Consider the following 27,734-nt stretch of genomic DNA (forward strand, 5'->3'; position numbering starts at 1 on the left):
CCAGGACTGCTTTGAGTGCTCTGACTGGGACATGTTCAAGTCAGCAGCAACATATGACAATCAGATCGACATTGATGAGTACGCCATGACTGTGTCAGCCTACATCAACAAATGCTCCGAGGACGTCAGCACCACTAAGAACATCATCACCCGAGCCAACCAACGACCCTGGATGACTGAGGATGTACGTCATACGCTACGAGCACGGAACTCAGCCTTCAAGTCTGGCGACAAGGAGGCACTGAGGACAGCGAGAGCCAACTTGAACCGTGCCATCAGGCTAGCGAAGCGAAGCCACAGTCGAAAAATTCAGGATTTTTTCCACGACGCCAATAACACCAGGAGTATGTGGCAAGGCATACTGGCGATCACGGACTACAACTTACCCTCCCCCCCGGTGGGTGAGGTTGATGCTGACTTCCTGAATGGTCTAAATAACTTCTTTGGGCGTTTCGAGGCACTAAACAGCACTCCTGCAGTTAAAACTGTTCCCCAACAGGAAGAGGAGGCCCTCTGCCTTGACTCAGCCGACGTGTGGAAGACTCTGAGAAGAGTCAACCCACGTAAGGCCCCAGGCCCCGACAACATACCTGGGCGGGTGTTCAAAGAATGTGCAGGCCAGCTGGCTGGTGTCATCACAGACATTTTTAACATCTCGCTGGACCAAGCCAAAGTGCCAGTGTGCTTCAAGGCTGCCTCCATCATTCCGGTGCCGAAGAAACCTCAAATCACCTCATGGAATGACTACAGACCTGTGGCACTGACTCCCATCATGATGAAGTGCTTCGAAAGGCTGCTCAAAGATCACATCGTCTCCAGACTCCCCCCAACATTCGATCCGTTCCAGTTTGCCTACCGGCAGAACCGCTCTACTGAGGATGCCATCTCCTCCGTTCTTCACCTGAGCCTGGCTCACCTGGAGGAGAGGAACACCCACGTGCGGTTGCTGTTCCTGGACTTCAGCTCAGCGTTTAACACCATCGTTCCACAACATCTGGTGAAAAAACTGGAACACCCCCCTTCGGAACTGGCTGCTAGACTTCCTCACCAACAGACCTCAGTCAGTCCGGGTCGGACAGAACACCTCAGATGTCATCACCCTCAGCACAGGCTCCCCTCAGGGCTGCGTCCTGAGCCCCCTGCTGTTCACCCTGATGACACACGACTGCGCCCCCAGGTTCACCACCAATCACATCGTGAAGTTTGCAGACGACACAACGGTGGTGGGCCTCATCAGGGACAACAACGACCTGGACTACAGAGAGGAGGTGGAGCAGTTGGTGGGCTGGTGCAGAGAAAATAGCCTGATCCTGAATGTGGAGAAGACGAAGGAGATCATCGTCGACTTCAGGAAGAACCAGCCTCACCACGCTCCACTGATCATCAACAGCTCAGCTGTGGAGGTGGTCAGCAGCACTAAATTCCTCGGAGTCCACATCACAGACGACCTCACCTGGACTGTGAACACCACAACACTGGTCAAGAGGGCACAGAAAGCGCTTGTACTTCCTGCGGAGGATGAGGAGAGCCCACCTGCCCCCACCCATCATGAGGACGTTCTACCGAAGCACCATAGAGAGCATTCTGACAAGCTGTCTCTCGGTGTGGTGTGGAGGTTGCAGCGCCTCCGATTGGAAGAACCTGAGGAGAGTGGTGAGGACAGCAGAGAGGATCATCGGGGCTCCTCTTCCCTCCATTCAGGACTTGTCATCCCAGCGCTGCGTGTCCCGAGCCCGTAATATTATCAGTGACCCATCACACCCCCACCATGGACTGTTCTCCCTGCTGCCCTCTGGGAAGAGGTTTCGCAGCATCCGCTGCAGGTCCACCAGGTTCTGCAATAGTTTTTTCCCTGCTGTCGTCAGACTGTTGAACATTCAAACGTAGCATTCCTCTGCACACTTGTAAATACTGCTTTTGTCTCCTGCACTGTTTACATACTTTATCACTGCTGCACTTTGTACTTTATAATTATCTTATTTCATATTTTTATATAGAATGTCACTTTTTAACCAGCCGAAATACCACTACATTGTTGAAAGCCGTATGCAACGAAATTTCGTTTTGTACACACCTAGTGTTGACAAAATGACAATAAAGTTCTGTCTAAGTCTAAGTCTAAGTCTAAATTTGCCATTGCGACCTGCATTTTGCTGTATCAAAGTAAATGTCACGAAAAGTGGAAAAACCCTACATGGAAGCGCAATGTGTTTTTTTTTTTGTTTTTTTTACGGATAAAGTCTGCTGCTTTGAGTTCACAGGGAGCCAGCCAGTTTATTCACTGTACATAGTCTGCTCTCTAGCGGTAAAAGACGTGAACTACAATGCTATGGATGACGCCACACAATATAGATTTGAAACTCGGGTTATAGTTTCAATGTCGGAGTTAAAACTCGGCTTGCAGTTTCCGAATGCCATACGTAATGGGTGTTGTCAAAATTTGCTTTAACAATTGAAGTGGGGAAAAAAAAAAAAAAAAAAAGCTTACAGCACCTGGTATTCCCAGGCGGTCTCCCATCCAAGTACTAACCAGGCCCGACCCTGCTTAGCTTCCGAGATCGGACGAGATCGGGCGTTCTCAGGGTAGTATGGCCGTAAGCCATGGTTGTACACAAAATCATGCTTTTTATAGATACAATCGCCCCTGAAAACCAAGACTTGGCGTTTCATGGAAACATGGCTATCATGAAAAGTTATTTACAGCTTTTTATGTGGTAGCACAAATTTGCCATTGCGACCTGCATTTTGCTGTATCAAAGTAAATGTCACGAAAAGTGGAAAAACCCTACATGGAAGCGCAATGTGGTTTTTTTTTTTTTTTTTACGGATAAAGTCTGCTGCTTTGAGTTTACAGGGAGCCAGCCAGTTTATTCACTGTACATAGTCTGCTCTCTAGCGGTAAAAGACGTGAACTACAATGCTATGGATGACGCCACACAATATAGATTCGAAACTCGGGTTATAGTTTCAATGTCGGAGTTAAAACTCGGCTTGCAGTTTCCGAATGCCATACGTAATGGGTGTCAAATTTTGCTTTAACAATTGAAGTGGAAAAAAAAAAAAAAGCTTACAGCACCTGGTATTCCCAGGCGGTCTCCCATCCAAGTACTAACCAGGCCCGACCCTGCTTAGCTTCCGAGATCGGACGAGATCGGGCGTTCTCAGGGTAGTATGGCCGTAAGCCATGGTTGAACACAAAATCATGCTTTTTATAGATACAAACGCCCCTGAAAACCAAGACTTGGCGTTTCATGGAAACATGGCTATCATGAAAAGTTATTGACAGCTTTTTATGTGGTAGCACAAATTTGCCATTGCGACCTGCATTTTGCTGTATCAAAGTAAATGTCATGAAAAGTGCAAAAACCCTACATGGAAGCGCAATGTGTTTTTTTTTTTTTTTTTTACGGATAAAGTCTGCTGCTTGGAGTTCACAGGGAGCCAGCCTCTTTATTCACTGTACATAGTCTGCTCTCTAGCGGTAAAAGACGTGAACTACAATGCTATGGATGACGCCACACAATATAGATTTGAAACTCGTGTTATAGTTTCAATGTCGGAGTTTAAACTCGGCTTGCAGTTTCCGAATGCCATACGTAATGGGTGTTGTCAAAATTTGCTTTAACAATTGAAGTGAAAAAAAAAAAAAAAGCTTACAGCACCTGGTATTCCCAGGCGGTCTCCCATCCAAGTACTAACCAGGCCCGACCCTGCTTAGCTTCCGAGATCGGACGAGATCGGGCGTTCTCAGGGTAGTATGGCCGTAAGCCATGGTTGAACACAAAATCATGCTTTTTATAGATACAAACGCCCCTGAAAACCAAGACGGCGTTTCATGGAAACATGGCTATCATGAAAAGTTATTGACAGCTTTTTATGTGGTAGTGTGGTGTGCAAGGACTGGAGTCGGAGGCGGAGTGACAAACGACGGTGCCAACGGCAGTTGGTCTAATGACATTTATAATTATTCTCATTCAACAACGGGGAGACTATTTTCCCCTCGAGATCCTAACACGCACTAAACAGGAAATTCCCACACGTGTAAACGGTCCCACCGGAACTATGTAACGTGAACTTAGGTTCCGGGTGAATTATGTCAACCCACTACAGTAGCACAAATTTGCCATTGCGACCTGCATTTTGCTGTATCAAAGTAAATGTCATGAAAAGTGCAAAAACCCTACATGGAAGCGCAATGTGTTTTTTTTTTTTTTTACGGATAAAGTCTGCTGCTTTGAGTTCACAGGGAGCCAGCCTCTTTATTCACTGTACATAGTCTGCTCTCTAGCGGTAAAAGACGTGAACTACAATGCTATGGATGACGCCACACAATATAGATTTGAAACTCGGGTTATAGTTTCAATGTCGGAGTTAAAACTCGGCTTGCAGTTTCCGAATGCCATACGTAATGAGTGTTGTCAAAATTTGCTTTAACAATTGAAGTGACAAAAAAAAAAAAGCTTACAGCACCTGGTATTCCCAGGCGGTCTCCCATCCAAGTACTAACCAGGCCCGACCCTGCTTAGCTTCCGAGATCGGACGAGATCGGGCGTTCTCAGGGTAGTATGGCCGTAAGCCATGGTTGAATACAAAATTATGCTTTTTATAGATACAATCGCCCCTGAAAACCAAGACTTGGCGTTTCATGGAAACATGGCTATCATGAAAAGTTATTGACAGCTTTTTATGTGGTAGCACAAATTTGCCATTGCGACCTGCATTTTGCTGTATCAAAGTAAATGTCACGAAAAGTGGAAAAACCCTACATGGAAGCGCAATGTGGTTTTTTTTTTTTTTTTACGGATAAAGTCTGCTGCTTTGAGTTCACAGGGAGCCAGCCAGTTTATTCACTGTACATAGTCTGCTCTCTAGCGGTAAAAGACGTGAACTACAATGCTATGGATGACGCCACACAATATAGATTCGAAACTCGGGTTATAGTTTCAATGTCGGAGTTAAAACTCGGCTTGCAGTTTCCGAATGCCATACGTAATGGGTGTTGTCAAAATTTGCTTTAACAATTGAAGTGGAAAAAAAAAAAAAAGCTTACAGCACCTGGTATTCCCAGGCGGTCTCCCATCCAAGTACTAACCAGGCCCGACCCTGCTTAGCTTCCGAGATCGGACGAGATCGGGCGTTCTCAGGGTAGTATGGCCGTAAGCCATGGTTGAACACAAAATCATGCTTTTTATAGATACAATCGCCCCTGAAAACCAAGACTTGGCGTTTCATGGAAACATGGCCATCATGAAAAGTTATTGACAGCTTTTTATGTGGTAGCACAAATTTGCCATTGCGACCTGCATTTTGCTGTATCAAAGTAAATGTCATGAAAAGTGGAAAAACCCTACCTGGAAGCGCAATGTGTTGTTTTGGTTTCTTTTACAAATAAAGACTGCTGCTGTTGGGTTCACAACATTTATCTGAACAGAATCTCACAGAGGCGGGATATGTCTTCGATGGCAAGCGACTTCTGCAGAAGGGCGACCCAGACACAGCAAATGTGGCGGAGATCCGCGCCTTCCCTCAGTTTGGTCGTGCCTTTTATTGAGGAACAAACAATGGGGCAAGTGTACATAAATGCATAGCTTCTTTAGACAGGAAGGACATTCCACAATTACATCTCATGACTTCTACTTAAATAAGACGTTTGTCTGCTTCAGCCATCCCATGACAACCTCATGATCTGTTCATGGATAGCTAACTATGGGGCTTATTGTATAGTGCGACTCATGACTCCAGACATGTTCCTTAGCCAGCCAGATACTCCCAAGTCATTATCACGAGGCCAAACTGTCACATACTGCGGAAAATCTTGCACACATAAGTAGATACATAGAATCCAATGATAAAAAGTATATTTTTCCCAACAGCTGCTTTGTGTTCACAGGGAGCCAGCCTCTTTATTCACTGTACATAGTCTGCTCTCTAGCGGTAAAAGACGTGAACTACAATGCTATGGATGACGCCACACAATATAGGTTTGAAACTCGGGTTATAGTTTCAATGTCGGAGTTTAAACTCGGCTTGCAGTTTCCGAATGCCATACGTAATGGGTGTTGTCAAAATTTGCTTTAACAATTGAAGTGGGGAAAAAAAAAAAAAAAAAAAAGCTTACAGCACCTGGTATTCCCAGGCGGTCTCATATCCAAGTACTAACCAGGCCTGACCCTGCTTAGCTTCCAAGATCGGACGAGATCGGGCGTTCTCAGGGTAGTATGGCTGTAAGCCATGGTTGATTACAGAATCATGCATTTTATAGATACAATCGCCCCTGAAAACCAAGACTTGGCGTTTCATGGAAACATGGCTATCATGAAAAGTTATTGACAGCTTTTTATGTGGTAGCACAAATTTGACATTGCGACCTGCATTTTGCTGTATCAAAGTAAATGTCACGAAAAGTGGAAAAACCCTACATGGAAGCGCAATGTGTTTTTTTTTTTTTTTTTTTTACGGATAAAGTCTGCTGCTTTGAGTTCACAGGGAGCCAGCCTCTTTATTCACTGTACATAGTCTGCTCTCTAGCGGTAAAAGACGTGAACTACAATGCTATGGATGACGCCACACAATATAGATTTGAAACTCGGGTTATAGTTTCAATGTCGGAGTTAAAACTCGGCTTGCAGTTTCCGAATGCCATACGTAATGGGTGTTGTCAAAATTTGCTTTAACAATTGAAGTGGGAAAAAAAAAAAAAAAAAAAAAGCTTACAGCACCTGGTATTCCCAGGCGGTCTCCCATCCAAGTACTAACCAGGCCCGACCCTGCTTAGCTTCCGAGATCGGACGAGATCGGGCGTTCTCAGGGTAGTATGGCCGTAAGCCATGGTTGATTACAAAATCATGCATTTTATAGATACAATCGCCCCTGAAAACCAAGACGGCGTTTCATGGAAACATGGCTATCATGAAAAGTTATTGACAGCTTTTTATGTGGTAGCACAAATTTGCCATTGCGACCTGCATTTTGCTGTATCAAAGTAAATGTCATGAAAAGTGGAAAAACCCTACATGGAAGCGCAATGTGTTTTTTTTTTTACGGATAAAGACTGCTGCTTTGAGTTCACAGGGAGCCAGCCTCTTTATTCACTGTACAGTCTGCTCTCTAGCGGTAAAAGACGTGAACTACAATGACACCACACAATATAGGTTTGAAACTCGGGTTATAGTTTCAATGTCGGAGTTAAAACTCGGCTTGCAGTTTCCGAATGCCATACGTAATGGGTGTTGTCAAAATTTGCTTTAACGATTGAAGTGGAAGAAGAAAAAAAAAAAGCTTACAGCACCTGGTATTCCCAGGCGGTCTCCCATCCAAGTACTAACCAGGCCCAACCCTGCATAGCTTCCGAGACCGGACGAGATCGGGCTTTCTCAGGGTAGTATGGCCGTAAGCCGTGGTTGATTACAAAATAATGCATTTTATAGATGCTCTCGCCCCTGAAAACCAAGACATGGCGTTTCATGGAAACATGGCTATCATGAAAAGTTATTGACAGCTTTTTATGTGGTAGCACGAATTTGCCATTGCGACCTGCATTTTGCTGTATCAAAGTAAATGTCATGAAAAGTGGAAAAACCCTACATGTAAGCGCAATGTGTTGTTGTTGTTTTTTTTACAAATGAAGACTGCTGCTTTGAGTTCACAGGGATTCAGCCTCTTTATTCACTGTACATAGTCTGCTCTCTAGCGGTAAAAGACGTGAACTACAATGCTATGGATGACGCCACAATGTAGCAGCGGTCGGGAACATATGGCACGCGAGCCAGATATGACTCGCGGATAAATTTGGCATTTGTTTTCACAATTGAAGTCATAAATAATTTTGTTATATTATCAAAGTAAAAAATAGACCTACTGAAATCAAAATGTTGAATTAGCTTTCAAAATATGATCACGTTTGCAATCCATCCCATCTGTTTTCTACCGCTGAAATCCACGATTGCGTCATATCAGCCAATCCCAGCTGCCCTTTGGTGTACAGAAGGGTGACGTCGGACAAAAAAAGCGCGATTTTTATTGGACAATAAGGTGCCTACGGGGCCGTGAGAGGTAGAATTCCATCCGCTTTATTTAAAATTTCAGCTAGCTAGCTAGCTGGTGTGTGCCAGGCAAGCAAGAAAGATAGCGAAGAGAAAAAAAGATGACGATTACCGAACTTTTCAGAGTGAGTGGACCGAAGAATTCGCATTTGTGGAGAGAGGAGGCTCTGCTACGTGCCTCATATGCAATGACAAAATTGCATCGATGAAATGCTCCAATATCAAGCGCCACTTTGAGACACAGCATGCTACATTTGCAACCAAATACCCAGTTGGGGACAGCAGAAAGCAAGAGCTCCAGAGAAAGGTCCAAGCTAGTCAACAGCAACTCCATGTATGGACCAGACAAGGTGACTTTAATTCAACTAGTTTTGCTGGCGCATTAGTAATTGTGAAGAACGGAAAGCCATTCACTGATGGCGAGTATTGAACATTTATGCTTGATGTGGCTAATGAACTTTTTGACGACTTTACGGATAAAGAAAAGATACTCAAATGGATACAAGACATGCCTCTGTCAGCAAGAACCGTTAACCATCGGGTCATTATGACTGATGAGAGCCTCAACGCCTGCATGAAGCTCAACCTCACCGCATATCAACCGGACTACAAAGCCATCAGCAAAACGATGCAGCTCGGGTTATAGTTTCAATGTTGGAGTTAAAACTATGCTCGTAGTTTCCGAATGCCATACGTGATGGGTGTTGTAAAATTTGCTTTAACGATTGAAGTGCAAAAAAAAAAAAAAGCTTACAGCACCTGGTATTCCCAGACTCTAAGAGTGGTGTGAGTTCATCAGAGCGACAGCCTGGGGGAAGAAGCTGTCTCTGTGTCTGCTGGTTTTGGCGTACAGAGCTCTGTAACGCCGTCCGGAGGGGAGTAGTCCGAACAGACTGCAACCTGGGTGAGAAGGGTCTGTAGAGATGTTACTTGCACGTTTCCTGGTCCTGGACAGGTACAAGTCCTGGATAGATGGGAGGTTGATTCCAATGATCTTTTCTGCAGTCCTGATTGTCCGTTGCAGTCTGTGCTTGTCTTGTTTGGAGGCCGATCCAAACCAGACAGTGATGGAGGTGCAGAGGATAGACTGGATGATGGCAGTATAGAAGGTCTTCAGCAGCTCCCGTGGCAGGTTGAATTTCCTGAGCTGTCTCAAAAAGTACAGCCTCTGCTGGGCCTTCTTCCGGACAGAGTCTATATGGCTGGTCCATTTCAGGTCCCGAGAGATTGTGGTTCCCAGGAACTTGAAGGTGTCTGTGGAGAGAATAGTATTACTGCGGCTAGTGAGGGGTGAAAGTGGTGAAGGGTCTCGCCTGAAGTCCACTGTCATCTCTTTGGTCTTGAGCAGGTTCAGCTCCAGGTGGTTTTGGCTGCACCAGTGGACCAGCCGCTCCACCTCCTGTCTGTAAGCAGTCTCGTCACCGTCCTGGATCAGTCCGATGAGAGTGGTGTCGTCTGCATACTTCAGGAGCTTCACAAAAGAGTCGCCTGAGGAGCAATCGTTAGTGGAGAGAGAAGAGCAGTGGGGAGAGGACGCACCCCTGAGGGGCACCAGTATTGGTGGTCCGGGTATCGGATCTGATGGTCCCCAGCCTCACACGCTGTCTCCTGTTGGTCAGGAAGCTGGTGATCCACTGACAGGTGGAGGCAGGCACCGCGAGCTGGATGAGCTTCTGTTGGAGGATGTCAGGAGCGATGGTGTTGAACGCCGAGCTGAAGTCAACAAACAGGATCCTGGCGTATGTTCCTGGGGTGTCCAGGTGGTGCAGGATGTAGTGCAGTCCCATGTTGACCGCATCGTCCACCGACTTGTTTGCCCGGTAGGCAAACTCCAGGGGTTCAAGCAGGGGGCCTGTGACGTCCTTCAGGTGGTTCAACATTAACCTCTCGAAAGATTTCATGACCACAGATGTCAGGACGACAGGTCTATAGTCATTCAAACCTGTGATGGCGGGCCTCTTGGCCACCGATACAATGGTGGAGCTCTTGAAGCACGAGGGCACCTCACACAGCTCCAGGGAACGGTTGAAGATCCGTGCAAAGGTGGGTGCCAGTTGTTCAGCACTGACTTTCAAGCAGGAAGGGGACACGCCGTATGGGCCCGGTACCTTCCTGACCTTTTGTCACCGGAACATCTGGCACACTTCCTCCTCGCGGATCTGGAGTACGTGCGCGGCTTCTGTAAGAGAGAGAGAAGGTGATAACGGTGATGGAGGTGTGGACAGAGCGGTTGTGGGGGGAGGTGAGTATGTTGATTGTGCTGCAGGAGGTCTTGTTGTGTGGCTGGACAGATCAAACCTGCAGTAAAACCTGTTTAGCTGGTTTGCAAGCCTTGGGTTCTCCACAGGACGGGGGGTTGGTTTCTTGAAGCCCGTGATGCTCTGCAGACCTTTCCACACTGTTGAGGGATCAGGATTGGCAGAGAGGTGTCTCTCCAGGCTCTCCCCGTAACACCTCTTGGCTTTCCTGACCTCTCGGTTCAGTGTGTTTCTGGTCTGCTTGAACAGGTCCCGGTCGCCACTCCTGTAGGCCTCCTCCTTGACTTTGCGCAGCCTCCTGAGGTTCGGTGTAAACCAAGGTTTGTCGTTGTTGTACGTGCAGAAGGTCTTAGTCTGCACACACAGATCCTCACAAAATCTGATGTATGATGTGACAGTGTCAGTGAGTTCATGCAGGTCTGAAGTTGCAGCTTCAAAAACTCCCCAATCGGTGCAGTCAAAGCAGGCTTGGAGGTCCTGCTTTGACTCCACTGTCCACTTCCTCACAGTCCTCACCACAGGCTTAGAAGTTTTTAATTTCTGCCTGTAGGCCAGGATCAGATGAACTAGACCAGGGGTCGGGAACCTATGGCTCGCGAGCCAGATGTGGCTCTTTTGATGATTGCATATGGCTCGCAGATAAAACAAAATATTCTCACTTGTTTTAATCCATCCATCGATTTTTCACTGCGCATGTCCTGTTCAGGGCTGCAGGAGCAATTGTCCATTATTTTAATTGGATGATACTGGCCTACGTTTGCCGTTGCTGGGTAAAACAGGTAAACGCCCCCTTTTGAATCAGTCTGAGACTGCGTCTGCTCGGTCATTAGCTCAAAGCTAACCCTTCGACGAAGAAGATGGCGAAAAGAAAAAAAGACGACGAGTATCGTACATTTCAGGACGAATGGACCGAAGAATTCGCCTTTGTGGAGAGAGCGGGTTCTGCGGTGTGTCTAATTTGCAATGACAAAATTACATCGTTGAAACGGTCGAATGTAAAGCGGCACTTCGACACGCGCCACGCTACCTTTGCATCAAAATACCCTGCGGGAGACAGCAGAAAGAAAGCGTGCCCAGAGCTTCTGAGCAGGGTGCAAGCTAGCCAGCAGCAACTCCGCGTATGGACCCGGCAAGGTGACTATAATATGTTATAACAACATTATTTAAAAGAATAAATTCAGAGGCTTATTATGCTGACATTTAGTTTAATTCACTTTTAAAATATATTATATGGCTCTCACTGAAATAAATTTCCAAATTTTTTGCTTTCATGGCTCTCTTAGTCAAAAAGGTTCCCGACCCCTGAACTAGACAGTAGTCCGAGAGTCCTAAAGCTGCACGAGCCACAGTGTGGTATGCATCCTTTATTACGGTGTAGCAGTGGTCCAGTGTCTGTGCCCCTCTGGTGGGACACGTTATGTGCTGTATTTGGGGAGTTTGTGTGCGAGGTTCGCCCTGTTAAAATCACCCAGAACAATAATTAGTGAGTTTGGTAGAAGTTTCTCCATGTCTGTCACCTGGTCAGCCAGCATCTGCGTGGCTTCACTCGCACGTGCGTGTGGTGGAATGTAAACAGCTCAGGGTAGTATGGCTGTAGGCCGTGGTCTTCTCAAAATTTTGCAATTTATAAATACAATCGCCCCTGAAAATGTTGGGTTTGTCAACATTTTACACAAAGAATTTCGTCAGACCGAGAGTTGTCTTCATCAGGCCAACGACTCCTGCAGGAGGGCACCCGAGACACACACACACACACAGGATGTGTGGCCCGAACCGCCCTCCAGCCACAGGCTGGCCCCTTTTTATTGAATAAATACAATGGGTGGAGTTTAGACAAATGTATAGCTTCTCTTGTTCACAGCAGTACGTTCATCATGATTTCAGAAAAACAAGGATGTTATAGGCGAGCAGTATGGACCTCTCAACGATGTTATTGTTCAAACCAGGATGTCATTTTTTAAAGCGACTCATGGCTTCAGCCATATGCATCCTGAACCATGAAAAACACCATTGTTCTCTTAACATTCTATATCAGTTGGAAATTCCTGGGCACAAGGTCAAACTGCCATACAGCAAAGATCTTCCATTAGAACCATAGAATCTAATGATACTATATAACATATTTCCCAACAGAAAACAGCTTTTTCTCTAAGATTTTCGGCGTTTCGTGGAAGCATGGCTATAATGAAAAGTTATTGACAGCTATTTCCGTTGTAGCACGAATTTGCTGTAGCGACCTACTTTTTGCCTTTTCAAAGTAAATGTCATGAAAAGGGGAAAACACTACATGGAAGCGCAGTGTTGGGTTCTTTTACAACAGTGGTTCTTAACTTTGTTGGAAGTACCGAACCCCACTACTTTCATATGCGCAATCACCGAACCCCTCTTTAGTGAAGAATAAAATTATGTTTTTCAAATTCAAGATACCGATGTTTTTTACTGGTCCACAAAATGAGAAGTGCATGAACATCACTTTGTTCAAAGAACAAAACCAACACAATGCACGAACACACAACAATTTACACACTTGCAAATCGGTGTGACTTCTGCTGTTGCCTTTGCGAGACCAGATATACGTCATCACATATTTACATGATAAATCAGGTATACTCGGACCTCCACAGTGGAGGCTCTGCCGAACCCCTGAGACCGACTCACCGAACCCTAGGGTTCGATCAAACCCAGGTTAAGAACCACTGTTTTACAAATAAAGACCGCTGCTTTGAGTTCACAGGGAGCCAGCCTCTTTATTCACTGGACATAGTCTGTCCTCTAGCGGTTAGAAATGTGAACTACAATGCTATGGATGACGCCGCCACACAATATAGGTTTCAAATTCGGTGTAATTGCCGAAGTCTGAGGCGTGGAAAGATGGGGGAGTAGTCACCACGTTTTTGAAAAGCTCGCGAGAAAATCGCAAATTTTTTATTGTTTGACCTTACTTTACTTCACCCAAATTAAAACAATGGACGCGCAGAAGTTGCTTAAACCGGCGACATTGAAACATCTGGCTTCTACAAGACCTAAGACGCCAGGAATAACGAAGGACAACGAACATGACTATTGTTCAATGAAGGGACAACTCGGACAAAACGCGGACCAGGCTTCACGCCGGCAACACCAAGTCGGTGAAGGAGGAGAAAGCTAAGACTTCTGAGGAGAAAGAGGATGGCCAAGCTACCAGCAATGACATTCTTGAAGCGATACTTGTGTTGGGAAGACGTGTGGCTGGGCTTGAGTTGCTAATTAATAGACGATATAAGAGAACAAAATAGGCAGAACGCCGCCATGATTGCCAACTTAAGTCAACTCAGAAGAAAATAGATGGACTAAAGAAGAGAGTGGTGGAGCTCAAGAATGAGAATACTAGTGTGCTGAACGAAAACAAAGAATTGAAGAACAAACTGTTTGAACAACAACGCTATAGCATGAGGCTCTGCCTTCGAGTGAGAGGTACTAAGGAAACGGGGGATGAAAATCTCCAGGAGACTGTGGTTCATATACTGAACAGGATTGTTCCAGAGCACGCAGTGAAAATGGACCTCGCAGTAGATGTTGTTCGCTGCCTGTCCTGACTACTCGCCTGTCCTTGACCCCGTTCTGATCGCCGCCTGCCTCCGACTACGCGCTGCGCTCTTCTGCTCAGCCAGACCGGCAGTGCAGTGTTCCTCTTCCCCTTTGTCAGGATCCGGGGTGGCATACTTCTTTTGTCCACAGGGAGCAACCGTGAGCAGACTGGCAGAGGGCCCAGGTGCGGCTCATCAGGCTTGTTAAAGGAGGGCTCTTAAGGAGCATGCTGTCAACTGCTCATCGCCTGAGTGTCACTACCAGATGTGATCACCACGGTTGTGCCTCTAGCGCAGGGGTCGGGAACCTATGGCTCGCGAGCCAGATGTGGCTCTTTTGATGATTGCATATGGCTCGCAGATAAAACAAAATATTCTCACTTGTTTTAATCCATCCATCGATTTTTCACTGCGCATGTCCTGTTCAGGGCTGCAGGAGCAATTGTCCATTATTTTAATTGGATGATACTGGCCTACGTTTGCCGTTGCTGGGTAAAACAGGTAAACGCCCCCTTTTGAATCAGTCTGAGACTGCGTCTGCTCGGTCATTAGCTCAAAGCTAACCCTTCGACGAAGAAGATGGCGAAAAGAAAAAAAGACGACGAGTATCGTACATTTCAGGACGAATGGACCGAAGAATTCGCCTTTGTGGAGAGAGCGGGTTCTGCGGTGTGTCTAATTTGCAATGACAAAATTACATCGTTGAAACGGTCGAATGTAAAGCGGCACTTCGACACGCGCCACGCTACCTTTGCATCAAAATACCCTGCGGGAGACAGCAGAAAGAAAGCGTGCCAAGAGCTTCTGAGCAGGGTGCAAGCTAGCCAGCAGCAACTCCGCGTATGGACCCGGCAAGGTGACTATAATATGTTATAACAACATTATTTAAAAGAATAAATTCAGAGGCTTATTATACTGACATTTAGTTGAATTCACTTTTAAAATATATTATATGGCTCTCACTGAAATAAATTTCCAAATTTTTTGCTTTCATGGCTCTCTTAGTCAAAAAGGTTCCCGACCCCTGCTCTAGCGCCTTGATATCCTCTTGCTCATCGACGCCACGTTCTCCTGATCCTCCGGTCTGCAGTAAAATCTCCGCCACAGCCACGTTGAATCCTCTGACCAAGTCTTGTGTATCCTGCTCGTAGATTCCTTCCACCGATCACCGCCAAGATCCACCCCGTTCTGGCTGGACTCCACACGCTCCGCCATTGCTGCTCCCGCTCCGTGCTCCTGGCTCCGATCGTCCCGCTCTACCTCCACCGCAGCTCCTCCAATAAACACTCCTCACTCATTCTGGACGTCTGAGTTGATTTTTCTGCATGTGGGTCAAATCAATCGCTAAAACGATGACATCCTTTCCCCTGTTCAATAAAGGTACGTGGTGCATTTGTTCCTGACAATACCTCAATGACTCTCAAAATAAGGAAATGATGAGCAGTTTATCAAAGGTGAACTTAAAAGTCGTTATCCAACTGATAAAGTCATATGCGGGGAAGACTGGAACATCACCCTGGGCAAATGGCTAGATAGGTGGCCCGAGAGAACTGGGAAATCCCAATATAATTCGATAATTAATAAATTTATGATGAATTATAATCTCAGGGATATATCTAGAGAAAAGAACTCGGGAATAAGAGAATTTTCATGGTTTCAACCGAATGGAAGCTGTAAGAATTGATTACTGTTTGGGCACTGGCGATATAACGTCGCAAACTACAAAGGTTTCAATGTCTAAAGCACCTATATCAGACATCCACGACCACAGGGCTCACTCAGGGGGGTCCTCAGATGCTCTGGAGCCTATCCAGGCGATGGCCTCCGGTGCCCGTCGCCCGGTCAAAGTTTCAGGCGCCCGGTTGTACTTCCCAAAATTTGAGTGGACCGCCGTGCGCAGGAGGCTGATTTTTCATAATTTTGGTCCGATCGCACAACCACAGCGCGCCGGACGCATTATTGTCACAGGGCCGCTGACATAGAAAATATTCCAAAATTTGAGTTGACCTGCAGGCTGGAGAGGCTGATTTTTCATCTTTTTGTCCAACCGGGGAACCGCAGCGCGCCGGACACATTGAGGCAGCGCCACACACTTCCAGACCTACAGATAGAGGTCCGGGGGACTTCCAGTGCCCCTGACGCTCACCAGCGATGCCCGAGTGCACCTCCACGCATTCGCTTTTTTCGGCTTCATCCGTCGGACTATGTGCATTTTCAATGAGGAGGGAATTAAGGAGAGGTTTTCAACGGCTGCAGCGAGGGGGGCTATGCACGGACGATGGTAACAGACCGGATGGTCTGCTTCCTCTTTGGTCCGGAGGACACGACATCCAGTGTTTCCAAAAACAATTTGAAAAGTGGACTCATCAGACCACAAAACACTTTTCCATTGTGCATCAGTCCATTTTACATGAGCACAGGCCCAGAGAATCCGGCGGCGTTTCTGGATGTTATTCATAAACGGCTTTTGCTTTGCATGGTAGTTTTAACCCGCACTTACTGATGTAGTGACGAACTGTATTTTCTGACAGTGGTTTTCTGAAATTTTCCTGAGCCCATTTGGTGATATCCTTTACACCAGGGGTCTCGAACTCCAGTCCTCGGGGGCCGCATTCCTACATGTTTTCCAAGTTTTCCTCGTTAAACACACCTTATTCAATTATCAGGCTCCTGCAGAACGTGAGGATGAACTGATCATTTGAATCAGGTGTGTTTAACGAGGGAAACTTGGAAAACATGTAGGAATGCGGCCCCCGAGGACTGGAGTTTGAGACCCCTGCTTTACACACTCATGTCGGTTTTTAAGGCAGTGCCGTCTGAGGGATCGAAGGTCACGGTCATTCAGTCTTGGTTTCCGGCCGTGGCGCTTACGTGCAGTGATTTCACCAGATCCTCTGAACCTTTTGATATTATGGACCGTAGATGTTGAAATCCCTAAATTCCTTGCGATTTTGCTTTGAGAAATGTTGTTCTTAAACTGTTTGCCTGTTTTCTCACGCAAAGTGGTGAACCTCGCCCCATCCTTGGTTGTGAATGACTGAGCATGTTTGGGGAGACTCCTTTTATACCCAATCATGGTACCCACCTGTTCCCAATTAGCCTGATCACATGTGGAATGTTCCAAATAGATGTTTGATAAGCTTTTCTCAGCTTTCTCAGTATTTTTTGCCACCTTTCCCAACTTCTACTGGACGTGTTGCAGCCAAGAAATTCTAAGTTAATTATTAATTGGCAAAAAACAATTTAGTTTATCAGTTTGAACATTAAATATGTTGTCTTTGTAGTGTATTCAATTGAATATGGGTTGAGAAGGATTTTCAAATCGTTGTATTTTGTTTTTATTAACATTTTACATAATTTCCAAACTTCAACCGAATCCGGTTTGTAAATGAATGGGCCTTCGCACTTTGTGCAGTTTCAACCAGGAGCAAATGTGCGGCATTGAAGCGGCCGTTGTGCACGGCTGGTGACGGCCTCCACGGCCACGGGGCTCACTCAGGGGGGGTCCACGGATGCTCTGGAGCCTATTCAGGCGAGGGCCTTCGGTGCCCGTCGCCCGGTCAAAGTTTCTGGCGTCCGGATGTACTTTGAGTGGACCGTGCGCAGGAGGCAGATTTTTCGTCATTTCGCACAAACACGGCATTAATTAAAATGACCATTTCTGGGGCGACAGATCCTCAAGCCACCAAAGTAATTGTGTTAATTAGCGCAAAGATTGTGCATGCGGCTCGGTAACCAAACACAATTGGCTGCGAAGCTATTTTTTTGTACCATGTTAAAAAAAGATGACTAACCAAAGACTCGAAATTCATCGATGATTCTTACTGAACTAGCTGGCCAGCAATTTTCTGGACAGATTAGCTCTCCACAAGCAATTTTCATTTGTGATAGCAGGAAAACAAGACTGGAGAAGGAACTAAAAGAAGCACATGTCTTTTTTTAACCAAAGAACTTAATCATTTTATGCCTTGTGCCCTCTACTTCCCGACTCACCACACAGTAGTCCAGCAAGACAAAAACAACATACTAAGGAAAGGGATCAGACAATTTCAGTAGGAATAGTAAAATAGTCTTGGAGCTTGAGAACGTCACAATTGCTGACTTCCTGAAAGCAGTAGTTGCATTGATGGGGCGCTTTTGAGCTGAACTTGTCGCAAAATACACAAATCATCAGTGAGTTATCTGAGCAGCTGAAAGGAATTGTACTGTCCTGGCAGAGAAGCCTTAATAACACAGGGACCATGCCAGATAATGAATACGATGCAAACAACTTTATTTTCCTGATAAACTTTAATAGTTTAGTTTATTTTTGCCTCCCATATAATGTTTATTTGTGTCATGGTAACTTAAAGGAGTCCAATTGATAAAAATGTCCACACATGCGATAGTAATACATAGTAGGCAATAGCGGCCGAATAAACAGGCTTTAGTAACATTATATCCAACAATATTTTTAGTCAATAATAACAATTGGTGAAAATAAGATAATTATGATAATCATTATGGTTAGACATTGTTTTAGCCCGCAGCATGCTTTTTTGAGTGTTTTTGGCTTTATTTTTAAAAAATACAACACTTCACTTCCATTTCCATTAACTAATTGCGCATAAAGCACTTGCACACATACACAATCCTTGTATGAAGATAATGTGATATTACATTAATGAGCATTCATTCATGAAGTAAATACAAAAAATTATGGACTATGTAATTAAAGCAAACTGTCTTTGTTAATTTGGATGGAAGAGGAATGTATTAAGTTCATCACTTGTTAAACAAGATAAAACCCAAATGTTAGTGTGAATTCAAAGAGGAGAGCAACAGCTCAAAACAAAACAGCGTCAGTTGCATGTATTCAAAAGCTGAAGCGCATACATCGGAAGAACTACATGATTGATTCATTGTGACCACGTTTGTCATTTTCCAAATCACTATCCTGTGAGATGAGTTTGTAAGGTTTCTTCCTCTCTTTCTCCTCCAGCACAGAGTTTCCCATCTCCACATCTTTGCTACGAAGCTCATGCCGGGAGAGGAACTCTATGATGCCTGCTCCGATTGAATCCCCCAAAACATTGGTGGTGGTACGCAGGCGGTCGCTATCACACAAAAAAGAGGACGTCACTGTAGATATCACTTATTTAGCTTGATTATATCATTTTAAAAATCTAAATAAAACAATGTGACTACTTCATTTTGGTGGTGATACTGTGGTAATGTGGTTTATTCATTCTTACCCAGTTACCCAGTTTTAAATCTAATTTACAAACAAACTGCCCCATGTTGTTTCATAACAATAATATTCTACACCTTTTTGTTCTGCTGTGCTCAATAAAAAGCACAGATTTTCATATTTGGATCATCCTAGTTGAGGAGACAGGGATTTTTCCACATTGCCCTAGTTAACTGAGTAATTTCTGAGAAGGGTCTTCTAATTGGAATTATTAATTTAGGAAACCTAATTATGTTTCTATGTTAAAACTCACTCCAGAAAATATTCAACACAAAGGAAAAGATGTAGAGCAGGACTTCAGGGAGAATCGAAAAGTGTGTCACTAGGTGATGAGATGGGGATACTATTGGCCTTTAAAATGACAAAGATGTGAATCCTGTCTTTGCGCTTCATTGTGTCACATGCTTATACGGGATACTCACAGGAACCAATCAACTGCAATGATCAGAGTGATGTCATCAGTAGGAAGTCCAACAGAAGTCAATACAATTACCATAGTGACCAGGCCTGCTTGTGGGATCCCGGCAGCTCCAATACTAGCTGCAGTTGCTGTAATACTTGATTAAAGGGCACACCTTTAATATGTATATGTTTGTTATTCTTTACGCGAGTCATTATTTGTTCATTCTTACCTAATGGTAATGATCTGACCAAAGTTCATCTCCATGTTGTTGACTTGGGCAATAAAAATGGCCGCCAGCGCCTCATAGAGTGCGGTGCCGTCCATGTTGATGGTAGCACCCACAGGCAATACAAAGCGAGTAATTCGCTTGTCTATTTTGTTGTTCTCCTCCAGACATTTGAACGTGACAGGAAGGGTGGCTGAGCTGGGAGATAACAACACAAAAATAAGACACGTTTGCACCACAGTTTGCCTGAAAATTAGAGATCGTTACAATAAATCTGATGCTAACTGTTAAATTCAGGCCGCACCTGGAAGAAGTGCCCAACGCAGTGATCAAAGCTTGCAAAAGCCCAGCAATAAAAATGAAAGGGTTCTGCCGAGTGATGACAAAATACAGGGTGGGAAGAATAAGAATGGCATGGATCATTAGACCAATGATCACTGTGATCGTATACATGCCCAACTGGCCACCCATTTGTGTAAGGTCATCCATCTCCACTATTTTCCCCGCAATGAGGAACAGGATACCAATAGGAGCATACCTGACAGAAGGAGGAGGTAAGGTTAAAACAAATGTGAGTGAAATGCAAATTTAACAGGAAGTCAAAAGGTAAGTCCTACCACATGATGATAGCAACCAGCTTCATGATTGCTTCGTTGAGGCTGTCAAAGAAATCCCTCAGGAGTTGGCCTTGCTCCTTCATATTGCCAATGATCAGCCCAAAGCACATAGAGAAGACCACCAACCCTAGTGCATTGACACCGTTCACCTGACCAGGCACTGGTATCACTTCCTCTCGGGTGATCTCCATAACTTCCTGGGTTCCATTGGTTGTATTAAAGAGAGTGTCGTTCACAGTCATGGTCACATGAATGACTCGTTTTCCATATTTGGTTTTGAACTGGACAAAGAAATGATGAAGGGGTTTTGTTAGATCCCCACAGTCCCCAAATTTGCACACATTACATTGTCATGATCAAATCAATCCCTTAACCCTGGGGTCACCAACAATATTTGTCAGAAGGCCAAAATTTTACCAGACCTTGATGGCCAAACGCTTGAATAAAAATCACATTTAGACACAACAGTGTTATCAGATGTTCATTGTTTAGAAATTCATTACAAAATTAAAGGCATTCTTAGCCTTAAATGAGTGAGGCTTTTCTTTAGACAGATATTTTCTCCTTGTTTCTAATAATTATGGAATCTAGTCGTGGGTCGGATTGGATGGTTTGGCGATGGTTATCAAGTCAAAGTCTGTAACTAAATGCAATTGAGATACTGTGGTATAAACGGGCATCTTTTTTTTTTAATTAAAATAGGCTAATCCAGTATGAGTTGAAACAATTATGTAAAGACAAGTGGGCCAAATTTTCTCTACAGCAATGCAAAAGACTGATCACCAGTTATCGTAAATGCCTGTTTTCATTTATTATTGCCAAGGGTGGAACAACCATTTATTAGGTTCCGGGAGATAAGATTTGGAACATTATACTTACTTGGGTTGTGAGATGTTACATTGGCTTGCTGATCTGAAACTGTGTGAAATATGTGATATACGATATGGCCTCAAAATAAATAACACATACATACATACATACATACATACATACAAACCCACATAACCACATACGCACACGTGCACATTCGCACATAGACACATTCATACATACATACATACTACATAAAGTGGCAAATACTTTAACTTACTGTATTTATTGTATTACTTTAGCATTTCCTCGATTCATAATTTCTTTAGTATTTGCTGTCACATTTTATTACTGCACTGCAACCTAAGAATGACATCATGCCAATCTAAAAATTCTGAATCTGGAATCTTCACACGGGATATAATCTCCAGACAATGATGTTGATACATATTTCACATCATTGCTTTTGTGTTGGCGGCTCAGCGGCGCACTGGTTAGCATGCCCGCCTCACAGTTAGGAGGGTGCTGATTCAATTCCACCTCTGACCCTCCCTGTGTGGAGTTTGCATGTTCTCCCCGCGTGGGTTTTCTCCCACATCCCAAAAACATGCTTGGTAGGCCAATTGAGCACTCCAAATTGACCCTAGGTGTGAGCGCGAATGCGAATGGTTGTTCGTCTCTGTGTGCCCTGCGATCGGCTGGCAACCGGTTCAGGGTGTCCCCAGCCTCCTGCCCGATGACTGCTGGGATAGGCTCCAGCACGCCCGTGACCCCCATGGGGACAAGCGGTATAGAAAATGGATGGATGGATGCTTTTGTATTTGTGTTCAATTGTGCGCTACTTGTGGTGGGTACACAACAGTGAGTGTGAATCACTTCACTGGTTCTTTTATCTCAAACAAAATATTTTAGGCGGAAGTACAAGCCGAAACATGTCAGGTAATGCAACCTAAAATATTTTGTTTGAGATAAAAGAACCAGTGAAATGATTAACAAGTAAAAACAAAATGAACTTAGTACAACTAGTGAGTGTGAATGTTTGGAAGCTGATTTCTTGTCAAATGCAAAACATTGTCAGCTATAAACGATTTAAATACACTAAAGCATACTGAATGAATACTGCTTCCTTAAATGGGAGAGATTAGTAATTTGATGGCTCACCTGTTGTGTGCAGGCTTGGACCAAATTTGGCGGAAACATATTTCTGAAAATGCAGTCAGTCAGAGATGGTTGAACAGAGTAAGAATGCTGACATACTTAAAGCGCAAGCTACCTGATCAGATCCAAAAAGGCATCTGCAGGACTGACTTGCTCTATCAGCTGTTGCTTTCCAAATTCCTCTTTAGATCCTTTTCCTGGGTGGATGATCAGGACAATGAGGATGCCAATGAAGACTGCAATAAAGGTAGTGGTCATGTAGTAAACCACAGCTCTCATGCCCATCTTGCCCGAGGCTTTGCTGTCCAATGCTGCCATTCCTAATGCACACAAGGGTGGAGAAACAACACAGGATTTAGAGATATGGAGAATGGAAGCTCCACATAACCCTTACAAACACTAGGAGAATATAGTCACCAAACGTTTCACAGAAACAGAGGCTCAAGCTGTCACAGATTTAATTAAACCTTCCAGGTACATCTATTTATTCGTAAACCTAACCTAACTTCAGGAATCTGCTGTTGAACAATAATACGCTCGTTGTAACCTCTAACCTCGGCCCCACTTTAAAATGAAACCTGTGGCAAAAGAATTAGAGGTAAGTATGACTGCAGGAAGCCTGAAACGTTGCTCACTGCACTGCACTCTACTGGCCTGGATGAATGCAGCCGTTATTTAAAAATATTTCAAAAATGTAGAGAACCGCAGTCAGGTAGCCTAAAGCATAATGTGCAAAATATAACAGTGGTGCAACTCAGTGAGGGTTGTAACGTCCTTATTTGCAATTTAGCTGTGATGGCCTGAAGGACAAAGCTATTTTGGAGCCTGCTAGTCCTCCACCAAACGCTGTGGAACCTCTTTCCAGACACCAGCAAGGAGAACAGACAAGACTGAAAGGTGTGAGGAGTCAATGCTAAAATTCTCGGCTTTGGATGCTGTGAATGTGTGATCAAATATTGCGCCATTTCCAAGGAGGTAAAGTGAGAACTGTTTCTGTGCCATGTTCGAGATGGAAAGAGAAGAAGTCCCAATCATCTTTTCCACTGTCCTTACGACTCTCACAATTTTCCTGCAGCCCCCAGACCACAAAACTATCTGGGCTGGTTCACTCTCAAATTGACAATTATCTTCTTTAGCTTTTTCCACATTCCGAATCGGGCTTCCGAGTCCACCAGCTGCTCCACCTCCTCTTTGTACTTCAGGTCATTAAACATCCCCAATGAGGCCCACCACTATTGTGTTGTTTGTAAACTTTACAATGTTGTTGGTGACACACCTGGGCACACAGTCGTTTATCGTCACAGTAAACAATTTTCCGTTTTTTTCCATGTATAATGCGCAACATTTAACTAATTTATTGTCCTAAAATCTGGGGTACAATTATACATGGGTACAATTTTTTTTAATTTTTTTTATCCGGATATCATACGGAGGCCGCCATTACAGATGCGCTTTCTTCTCTGCTGTTCACTTCAAACACGCTCCATACGAACACAATGCTCTCGTATCAGACGCTTGCTCGATCACCTGCTCGTTTGCTGTCACAATGTACCCTACACAAATCCGAAACATTTCTTCGCTATTGAGTTTGCTAGCGCATGCGCAGTGATACTGACCGGCAGAATAACATTCGGTTGTTCCCAAAGATGATCTTTTTTCTGAAATAATTTTACGTTTACGGACTTAAGTAGGAGTCAAAATTTGGGTGCGTATTATACATGGGTACAGGCTTTTTTCCAGCATCAACATGCCATTTTTAGGGTGCGTATTATACATGGGGGCGCATTATACATGGAAAAAAACGGTATTTGGTTTTCATGAACAGATTTATGTCCAAGACTGTTATTTTTGTACCTGTTATTAAACTGGAGACCAGTAAGGGTAAAACAAGCATCTGCAGCATTCTCATCAGTAGTTCTCCAGGGAATGAAAAGTACTTCACCTCTCGATAGGACATCTTGTAAGGACGCAAAGCAAATCCCAAAATAATTCCTATAAAGACAATGAAGATGTAGGACGGTTAGCCTGTTGGTTAAATGCTTCATTGTGCTAGCTTTGTACAAGGCACACATACCTACAATAACTGCACCAACCGTAAACAGAACAAAGGCGTTCTTTTTTAGGAAAGTTTGGATGTCCTCTTTGGAGATCTCTTCCACTTTCCTCTTGGCCTTCATGGTACGTATGTGAATGCCTTCTCTGAAACGCTGCATCCTGCTGCAGTTAAACAGTCGGTTATGTTGGCATTTGGATGTGGATAGTGCATTAATTGATTATTTATTTTTTAAATAATTTTGATTTGATTGGCACATTCTAGTAGATTTTCCAAGGTACAGTATACTTTCACAAAATGATGATGGTAGCTGACATGCATAGCTGCTGTGAGTGAGAGGTGGGAAGTGATGAAGATTCGATAGGCAAATGACTAAAAAGAGCCTGAGAAAATATTTCAAGTTTGCAGCATCGATGTGACCACAGCGGCTCAATGGCGGTACCCCTGCTGACATATACGTACCAACAAACAGGAGACACACTAACTGCTAAGTGCTGGCATTCAACGATTCACTTCTGTGGCAACTTAAAATAATTTTGATTGGCCAAAGGTCATGACATCATGCTGATTAAAATGCAATTGTGTGCACCACAATGCATAATGCCTGCCTTACGGAAAGTTGTGTGAGCGATTACAGGCACTGTTTACAGTTTAGCAGTTTTCATTTTCCTTCTTTGCAATTGTGGGTTTTTCTCTGGATCCTCTGGCTTACACCCACATTCTAAAAACGTACATGTTAGGTTAATGGTTAATGTGAGTATGAAAGATTCTTTGGATGTTCAGGGTCACGAGTGAGTTGGGGAGTGGACTATGGCGAGAACCGGGATACATCATGGACTAATAGGCGCTTAGTCCCAAGAAAACTAATTGGACTCACACTCCGATTCACAACCATGGACAATTTGGATTCAGGAATTTAACTAACATTTTTGCAATGTAGAAAGAAACTGGAGTACATTACCCAGAAACTATGCCTATGAAGCTTCCTGGCCATATGCCCAACTGTGCTACAATAACATGATGACTACCTACCTAACTACCTACCTACCTACCTAACTACCTAACCCCCCACCCATCCACCGACCGACCGACCGACCGACCTACTATCTATCTATCTATCTATCTATCTATCTATCTATCTATCTATCTATCTATCTATCTATCTATCTATCTATCTATCTATCTATCTATCTATCTATCTATCTATCTATCTATCTATCTATCTATCTATCTATCTATCTATCTATCTATCTATCTCTCTCTCTCCATTTATATATACATATATATATATATATATATATAGTATATATATATATATATATATACGTATATATATATATGTACATAACACATTATGTACACAAATATTCACAGAGACACACTACATTGGAGTGTTGTAGTGCTGTAGTGACTACAATACTTGCGATTCTTAAGCACCTGATGCAATTCATAAATCCATAACATGCAAGCTCATCATTTGAGTCACATACCTCTGAAAATTTGCTGCTTATTTCTTCTCTGCTGATGGTTACCTTGCAGGTGTGATGAGAGAAGCAGTTTGCGTTCTTTTAGGGATTCAGGACAGAGTGATGAACTGCAGAACACAGAATATGAGGAGAGATGGTGCTTTCCTACTAATAGTATAACTGAGAGGAGAGAGACAGCAAAAGAGAGGGCGGGTGACCAACGAGGACAAATTAGAAAATGATCCTCCTATTGGTTGCTTATAATGGTGACACATTTTTAGGCAAACTCACAGTTACGTCAACTCATCATCCGTATGGAAAAATAGTCCCTGATTAATGAAGTAAAGAATAATTAGAGAAGAATACCCCTAAATTCAGGTTAGTTTTTCAAAGTACCATATATAATGGGAGGTATGTTTATCATTTTTTAGCTATTTTAGTAAGAAATTTGTCTTTTTTTTCTGCTTTTTAACGTGTCCTCCCCTAAAGGATTACTGTGCCTATTTTAGGGTGAGTGAATGCAGGTAAAAGCCCAGTTGTTTTCAGTTATTTGAAGACACAACTATTTTACAGATACTAAAGGCCAAAACTACACTGATTTGCATCGGTGTCTCAACCTAGCGCAGACATTGAAATTTGTCTATTTGCTGAGATTGTTAGAATAGAATTGTTGTTTGAATAAGCCTCTTTGGCACACATGTTTAGCTGGGTAGTTTGAGCTTTGCTGTTATCTTGCTGTGACCCTTCTCTTGCTTTCACTGGCTTTTCCCTTCAGTTGAGATTGAAAGCTCACACACAAATTCCTGTCTCGATCTTTCTGGCATACATTAAATAGTTACTGAGAAGGCAGCCTCCTGATGATTCCTATTAGCATAGCGAGCATTAAAGAAAGAACTGGAAAACTATAACAAGACAAAATATTTTTCCTTCTCCCTCAACCTATACTAAACATATGAACATGTTAATTTCCCTGATGTGTGGGGCACTTACTCTTTACACTAGTTACTTGGATATAGTGATACATGTCGGCTCCAATGATTCTAGGATGAGACAATCAGAGATCACAAAGAAAAACATAGTGAGGACTTGTGATCTCGCCAGAAAGATGAGTTGGCATCGAGTAATTGTCTCTGGCCCCTTGCCTGCGACAGGTAATGGTGAGAGGTTTAGTAGATTCTTCTCGCTTAATCGGTGGATGGCTGGTTTCTACAAGAATCAGGGACTTCAGTTTATAGATAACTGGTCCTCCTTCTGGGGCCGCCCTGACCTGCTGAGGAAGAACGGCCTTCATCCTAACCGTGAAGGCGCCATCACTCTTTCTAGTGACATGGATTACTGTTTGAGCCGTTCATGACAGGCCACTTTACAGCAGGCCAGGTCTGTTAAGATAAAGTTAACTAGCGCGAGGCTGGACTCCCATCATTCACATAGCTCCTTTTGTAGACTAGAGCGTCACAGTTTGAATAGTGCTGCAGCATACATTGACACACTTTCTACTGAGGTAGTAGACAAGTCCAATTACTCCGCCCTGACCGGTCTCACTGATGGCACGGTGCCTGCTCCTAATAACAGTACGTGTCTGCCAAATATAAACGATCAAATTTCTGTGGTCGTCGCACAAATAAACTTTTTAAAGGTAAGGCCGGGCCTAGACAACACAATCTTACTTGTATTTCGTTCAAAAATCCTCCGATAGATACGGACTCTGATCAACCGATTAGACTCAAACTCGGTTTTATGCTTAGATCACTTCACACAAAAGCGCTACTCGTTAATGACCTCATCACAGACTATAATATAAACATTTTTAGTTAAAACCTAATGAATTGCTGCCGCTTAATGAGGCCTCGCCTCCAAATTTTGTGAGCTTGCATGTTGCGCGTCCTTGTAACTAAGTCCAGTATT

General features: G+C 43.9%; 1 protein-coding gene, 1 long non-coding RNA gene and 8 other non-coding genes across 10 annotated transcripts; 1 reads left to right on the top strand and 9 right to left on the bottom strand.

Moving 5' to 3' along the window:
- Positions 1-2,481: 2,481 nt before the first annotated feature.
- On the bottom strand, positions 2,482-2,600 carry LOC119131944. Its single transcript, XR_005099740.1, has one exon. It is a non-coding gene; the product is annotated as a 5S ribosomal RNA (ribosomal RNA).
- A 464-nt stretch (positions 2,601-3,064) lies between these two features.
- On the bottom strand, positions 3,065-3,183 carry LOC119131945. Its single transcript, XR_005099741.1, has one exon. It is a non-coding gene; the product is annotated as a 5S ribosomal RNA (ribosomal RNA).
- A 467-nt stretch (positions 3,184-3,650) lies between these two features.
- LOC119131946 lies at positions 3,651-3,769 on the bottom strand. Its single transcript, XR_005099742.1, has one exon. It is a non-coding gene; the product is annotated as a 5S ribosomal RNA (ribosomal RNA).
- A 122-nt stretch (positions 3,770-3,891) lies between these two features.
- LOC119131445 lies at positions 3,892-27,229 on the top strand. The gene is made up of 4 exons (XR_005099657.1): positions 3,892-4,109; positions 8,861-8,865; positions 20,567-20,569; positions 27,217-27,229. It is a non-coding gene; the product is annotated as an uncharacterized LOC119131445 (long non-coding RNA).
- Positions 4,459-4,577, bottom strand: LOC119131947. Its single transcript, XR_005099744.1, has one exon. It is a non-coding gene; the product is annotated as a 5S ribosomal RNA (ribosomal RNA).
- Positions 5,044-5,162, bottom strand: LOC119131948. Its single transcript, XR_005099745.1, has one exon. It is a non-coding gene; the product is annotated as a 5S ribosomal RNA (ribosomal RNA).
- On the bottom strand, positions 6,112-6,230 carry LOC119131958. Its single transcript, XR_005099755.1, has one exon. It is a non-coding gene; the product is annotated as a 5S ribosomal RNA (ribosomal RNA).
- Positions 6,708-6,826, bottom strand: LOC119131949. The gene has a single exon (XR_005099746.1). It is a non-coding gene; the product is annotated as a 5S ribosomal RNA (ribosomal RNA).
- On the bottom strand, positions 7,277-7,395 carry LOC119131956. The gene has a single exon (XR_005099753.1). It is a non-coding gene; the product is annotated as a 5S ribosomal RNA (ribosomal RNA).
- Positions 18,123-25,991, bottom strand: LOC119131403 (excitatory amino acid transporter 1-like). The gene is made up of 10 exons (XM_037265841.1): positions 25,854-25,991; positions 24,385-24,527; positions 24,165-24,302; positions 22,426-22,630; positions 22,314-22,356; positions 20,343-20,623; positions 20,030-20,263; positions 19,729-19,923; positions 19,519-19,653; positions 18,123-18,962 (listed from the first exon to the last, which is right to left on the bottom strand). Exons 2-10 carry the CDS (start codon positions 24,521-24,523, stop codon positions 18,752-18,754), a joined length of 1,581 nt encoding a protein of 526 aa, XP_037121736.1. The 5' UTR covers positions 24,524-24,527; positions 25,854-25,991; the 3' UTR covers positions 18,123-18,751.
- Positions 27,230-27,734: the final 505 nt, after the last annotated feature.

This window comes from Syngnathus acus, chromosome 12, assembly GCF_901709675.1.
Source record: "Syngnathus acus chromosome 12, fSynAcu1.2, whole genome shotgun sequence".
In the NCBI taxonomy this organism is placed as follows: Eukaryota; Metazoa; Chordata; class Actinopteri; order Syngnathiformes; family Syngnathidae; genus Syngnathus; species Syngnathus acus.